Source organism: Sebastes umbrosus, chromosome 23 (genome assembly GCF_015220745.1).
Source record: "Sebastes umbrosus isolate fSebUmb1 chromosome 23, fSebUmb1.pri, whole genome shotgun sequence".
NCBI classification, from domain to species: Eukaryota; Metazoa; Chordata; class Actinopteri; order Perciformes; family Sebastidae; genus Sebastes; species Sebastes umbrosus.
Window position 1 is genome coordinate 21,878,388 of NC_051291.1, and position 6,000 is coordinate 21,884,387.

Sequence of the window (6,000 nt, forward strand, 5' to 3'; positions counted from 1 at the left end):
CCATGCCTTTAAATTCATTTAGAGTGACTAGGTCCTGGAGTTTAAGTTCATTTAGAGTGACTAGGTCCTGGAGTTTAAATTCATTTAGAGTGACTAGGTCCTGGAGTTTAAGTTCATTTTGCAGGTTATTCCATGATGATGGTGCAGAAAACATAAAGGCCTTCTTTCCCTACTCAGTGTGAACTCTGGGAACCCTGGTCATAAGCATCGTGTCCTGAGACCGTAACCAATAATAATATCCATGTTTTCTGGTTAGAAAGACAGATAAATAACAGGGGAGTCTACCCAGAATGGCCTCATAGATAAAAACATACCAATGGCTAAGCCAACGTACTGACAGAGCAGGCCAGTTTACTTTGGAGTACAACATCCAGTGATGAGTGAGGGCTCTACAGTTTGTAATGAACCTTAAAGCACCATGATATACAGTATCCAACATATGGAGACAACGGACTGATGCATTCATGTAAAGCAGATCACCGTAGTCAAGAACAGGCAAGAACGTCACTTCAACCAGTTTCCGTCTGACATCAAGAGAAAAACAAGACTTGTTTCTAAAATAAAAACTTTCAACTTTTTCCACCAGACTCTGTATATGAGGTTTAAAAGAGAGGTGGTCATCAATTAAAAATCACTAGTATTTGTATGTGGAGACTAGTATTTGTGTGTGGAGACTAGTATTTGTATGTGGAGACTAGTATTTGTATGGGGAGACTAGTATTTGTATGTGGAGACTAGTATTTGTATGGGGAGACTAGTATTTGTATGTGGAGACTAGTGTTTGTATGGGGAGACTAGTATTTGTATGTGGAGACTAGTATTTGTATGGGGAGACTAGTGTTTGTATGGGGAGACTGCCTCAATTTGCACAATTAAGCATCAATCTGTTCTTCAGGTTGATTTTCTCATAGTTTGTAGACATGTTTAGTTTTGACTGGATATTTGAATCCCTTCTCACTGTGTTGTCTCTGTCCTCTGTCCTCTGCCCTGCTGTGTGTGTTCAGTGTGTGAGAACGGCTGGAGGTGTTGCCTAATAAACAGAGACAGGAAGATGCCCACGGACTACATCAGGAACGGAGTACTCTACGTCACAGAGAAGTAAGTGAGGACATTATTTATCATTAATCTTTGATAGCATGAGAGCACAGAGGAGGAGGAGCAGGTAACAATTGAGGCCGGTGGGTTTGAGAAGGTTGGTAACTGAGCTACAACAACTCTCCCTCTCTCCCTGTCGGTCTCCGTGTCAGTCAGTCAGTCAACAGTGGATCAAGTAGGACAGCCTTGCTCCTGAGAATATCTCTGATCTTTAAATGTCTTCACCTCCTCCGATATGTAACTGACAGGAAGTCCATTTGGTTTGTCGTCTGGTTTCCTCGCCTGCTTGTTTTTTCCTCAACACCCCTTTCATCTCTCTCTCTCTCTCTCTCTCTCTCTCTCTCTCTCTCTCTCTCTCTCTCTCTCTGTCTCTCCATCAGTTACCTGTGCTTCGAGAGTTCCAGCTCCAGATCCAGCTCTTCCAAGAAGAATAAAGTAATCAAGCTGGTGGACATCACTGACATACAGAAGGTGATCACTCAGGGAAACACATTATTGTACACGATGTAGGAATTCTGTGCAATAAAACTACTAATCCTCTGAATTCCTCCTCAGTACAAAGTGCTGTCTGTCCTACCAGGAAGTGGGATGGGCATCTCTATAGCTACTCCTTCCACTCAGAAGGTACAGTACAGTGTGGAGAGACTTTTTTTCCCCCTATTTACATTCATATGGTGCTTTTGGATTTGATTTAGCTTTAATGCTAACTAGAAGAAATCTCATATTATTAACACTTCCCTACTGTTGCTTTACCTTAAAGATCCCCTCTAGACAAGCTTCAAGACATATACAAATACTCTGCTTTGACTATCTGATGTCACTTTATCAATTACCTAGTTAAAGATTCTCTACTCCTTCTCCATCTTTGAAAGAAACAGAATCTATGAATACATAGTTTGTTCATTATTTACTTAACTTTAAGATAATGCCGACTTGCAGTTATTGCTTCTGGTGTTTGGATTCCACATTAGAACCCTCCACAGGTAGAGGCTAGATTGCTCAGTAAAATAGGTCATGAGATGACCAGTTCATACTGTGTTTTATATCACTTTAGATTAGCTTGAAGTAGGGCTGTCAACAAGTATTCTAAATTTGAATATACTGTATATCGAATAGCAAAAAAAAGAAAAGAAAAAAGTTTGAATATGAAATTACTACAGAGGCTGTCTGCCTTACGCGCACTGAATGCACCATATGATGGGAGTCACACATCGTCACTTTCATTATTGAAAATGAAATGTAACTTATAGGTCAATCTGTACGAGGAATATTCAACAACCGTAATGATGGCAGAGAACTAGGGATGCACCGATACCGATACCAGTATCGGGTCCGATACTGTGCTCATGTACTCGTACTCATACTCGCAAAACGGCTCCGATACATCGGCACCGATACCACTTTACAGGGGTGCGTCCGACCCCGCTGGGCCGGTACCCCACCTCAGCCGGCCCTCACTTTCATTGTGCCACGGGGTTTTGTTTGCACCCTCTGACTCTCGCGTGGGTTAGATTCCTTGGTCCGTGTTTCAAGACGTGTCGGGTGGGTTGCCGACAACGCCGCAGACCCCTGGCGCCTTTTACGTGAGCCGAGCCCCGATCTTGTGGCACAACGCGGTTGAGGCGCACTGAAAACAGTCCGCCCCTGTCGACTGTCGCACCGGGAGCAGGGGGCCGTCCCCGGCGGGGAGAGAGGGCGCAGCGAGCCCTTTGTCCACGGTGCGGGGAGCGCTGTAAAGCTGCGGCCGCGAGCGACCTTCACCCCGAGCCTTTCCAAGCCGACCTAGACACGGTGGCGGCGCACCCGTCGTATGCGGGACTCCCCAGCCTGCCGTGTGTCGCTCACACCCTCCAGCTGGCTGTTAACGAGGGTCTTTTGACACAGAGAAGTACTCGTATTGGTCCTCGGTATCGGAGAGTACCCAAATGTAAGTACTCGTACTTGGTCTGAAACAAAGTGGTATCGGTGCAACCCTACAGAGAACACTGTATCCAACAGCAAGCATTATGTTACGTCATGTAAACAACGTACCTGTCAGCTGTGAGCTCCAGATCAGACTGGTGACGTAGCCACTTTAAAGATGGGTGAGTAGTGCTCGCTATCTTCCAACGTTTGTACTTTTTAAACAGAAAACACATTTTTTATGTGATGGATAATGTACAGCCAGCTGGTCATTGTTGTGAGAGAAACCCTGACAGGGCGATGCAGAGGGGTCTCTCATCGCCCTGAAGGGGTTTATTTCACAACAATGATCAGCTCGCTGTACATTATCCCGCTTATTACACAGCTACTTACTGAAGAAATCAATAACTTGACACAAAGAAAAATAGTCCGCCAGTCTGACATCAGAACTGCGACCATAGCAACGGCCTGCTATAAAGAAATAAAAAAGACTGCAGAACGTCGTGATTGATCAATGAGAATCGAGTATTCAACAGAGCCATGTAATAAATTGTAATATTTGCTGGAAATGACAGTATATATGACAATAATAAGACAATATAGTCAACAGCGAGTAGGAAACTTTCAGGCGATCTCCGTCCAGCCAGCTGCCACCTTCTTTAGGTGTTAGTAGTAAAACGAGGAGGTATGGTATAGATCAGGTTTGGGCGATTGGATGAAATAATCAGCTGTAGGCGAATAGATGTTCGAATAGTTTGAATATGTTTATTTAGAATGAATATTCAAACGTCCTTTTCGGACAGTTTTGACAGCCCTAGCTTGAAGCTGGACTTGATTATGTTCCATATTAGCTCTACACATGGGAGCATGAGAACACTTGAAACATGTTGAGAACCTCCATAGTTTGACTGTCTGAACACTACTGAACTTTTGACATTGAACATTTGATGATGTTTAACTCAGAGATGAGATCTTCATTACCGTTCTAGCTTTTGTTGCTTTGTGATGTGGACTTCCTGCTGCTTCATTTCATAACAAGGCACTGCAGCGCTAACATGTAAGATGTAGATACTAATTAACAAACATTTGTGTTCCCTCCAGCCATTAGTGTTTGGTGCCATGATCCACAGAGACGAGGCTTTCGAGGCCATCTTTACTCAGTACATGAAGATCATGACCACCACCAAACCGCCGGCCAGCGCAGAGCTCTAGACAGCCTGCATCTCAGCAACAGACCTCCACACTGGGGCTAACGTCTCCTGAGTTTCAACTGGACTGGAAGATACTTTAAGAACACACTCCTCTGCTCTGCGTGAGCCTCCTCCTCCTCCTCCTCTTCCTCCTCTTGCGATGGGCATCAGCCTCCTCATCGACGGCCAGCTTCGATCGGTGGATTTTCCTCTTTAGGCCACATCGGAGAGGACACGTGGTTCGTGTCGGCCTCACGTAGTTAGGATTTAGTTACATCACACACTATTTTTGTGGGTGTCGGATAACGAACAAAATCCGGTAGCTGGTCCTGAGGAGGAGCGAGGAACGGTGTGGTTTTTAATCAATCAGCAGAAGGCTGGCGAGGGAGGCTGGTTCTCCTCTCCCACCTGACTGACCAACTGGTTTCCTGACTTACTTGTTTCCGTGTTTTGCATGTGTGAGCGGGTGTGTGTGTGTGGGCAGAAATGATGGTCTTAAAATTGCGTCCGGTGGCTCTATTTTTCTCTTTGTTAGTGAGTCAGTGGAGTGACTCAAGAAGTGATGAAACAACTAGAAGAGGTTCTTTTAACTGCCAGATCTGTAGGAACAAAGTGTAAAGTTTAGCCTCTTAAATCAGTGTGAAAACAACCGTCGATGTTGAAATATTTAGACGTTTAACTGGCTGATCGGTGCCTCGCGGCGTAGCCCGACAAAACCATATGTGTGAGTGGTCAGTTTTATTTTTGAAACGTGTATTAGCTGTGACAATGTCAGACTTCTGACACAGAGCCTTCCTGTTAGTTTACATCGCTGCTGTCTAATTTCTCGATTTTTTTCCTCTTCTTTCTAGACATGTTTTCGGCGGCGACGGTATGTTTTAGTCCAACAGAAAATGTTCGCCGTGTCCGGCATCCTGCTTCGGTGTTTGTAGGTGTGCGTATGTGAAACGTGGAGTGAAATGTTTCTTTTTTCTTTTTTTTTAAATGCCTTTCTTTTGAAAACTGTCTCTTTGTAACAAATAGCCTTTTAGGGGATGAGTAAGCGGGCGGTCCCGGCGCTGCTGACAACCGCCGTTAGAGGGTTCAAACACTGACTGCCATTTAGAGCTATAGCGGAGAACACAGCCTCCCGCGTCTAACCGTCTCCTTTCAAGGCACAATCTGTATATTTAGAGAGAGATCTTCTTTTCCCTTCCATCAACGGTATTCTCCCTGCACTTTATTACAACGTTAACTGGACTTCCTGACATTAAGTGGTGGCGAATAGACGTTAAATACTCCCCACTTCAGCTGGAATCCATGGTCAGTGTTGGCAAACAGTCCCCACCTCTATATCCTGGGGTGTTTCTCAGTGCAGGACAAATGCTGTCTGAGCATTTGGTGTCAATACTAGGGCTGTCAAAGTTAACACGGTAATAACGCCAAATTAGTTTAACGCCACTAATTTATTTAACGCAATTTGCGTTGTAGCGGGAAATCTGATGAATCCATCGGTACCAACCATGTCATACTAACTTGTCACGAAGGAGGTTAAATAACGCTCCAAACTTACGCTACGTTATGGCGAGGAAAAACTGTCATGTCCATTTTCAAAGGGGTCCCTTGACCTCTGACCTCCAGATCAGTGAATGTAAATGGGTTCTATGGGTACCCACGAGTCTCCCCTTTACAGACATGCCCACTTTATGATAATCACATGCAGTTTGGGGCAAGTCATAGTCAAGTCAGCACACTGACACACTGACAGCTGTTGTTGCCTGTTGGGCTGCAGTTTGACATGTTATGATTGGAGCATATTGTTTGATGCTAAATG

At 44.6% G+C, this 6,000-nt stretch overlaps 1 protein-coding gene across 5 annotated transcripts in view; it reads left to right on the forward strand.

Annotated features, from left to right (window-relative positions):
* Positions 1 to 5,785, forward strand: part of gramd4a (GRAM domain containing 4a) — a 72,204-nt gene extending 66,419 nt beyond the window's left edge. For all 5 annotated transcript variants that reach the window (XM_037760570.1, XM_037760571.1, XM_037760573.1 and 2 more), the window contains 4 exons: positions 1,005 to 1,098; positions 1,476 to 1,566; positions 1,651 to 1,719; positions 4,099 to 5,785. In XM_037760570.1, the coding sequence (XP_037616498.1) occupies positions 1,005 to 1,098; positions 1,476 to 1,566; positions 1,651 to 1,719; positions 4,099 to 4,209 (365 nt within the window). In that variant the 3' untranslated portion in view covers positions 4,210 to 5,785. The remainder of the gene's footprint in view (positions 1 to 1,004; positions 1,099 to 1,475; positions 1,567 to 1,650; positions 1,720 to 4,098) is intronic.
* The last annotated feature ends 215 nt before the right edge of the window (positions 5,786 to 6,000 follow it).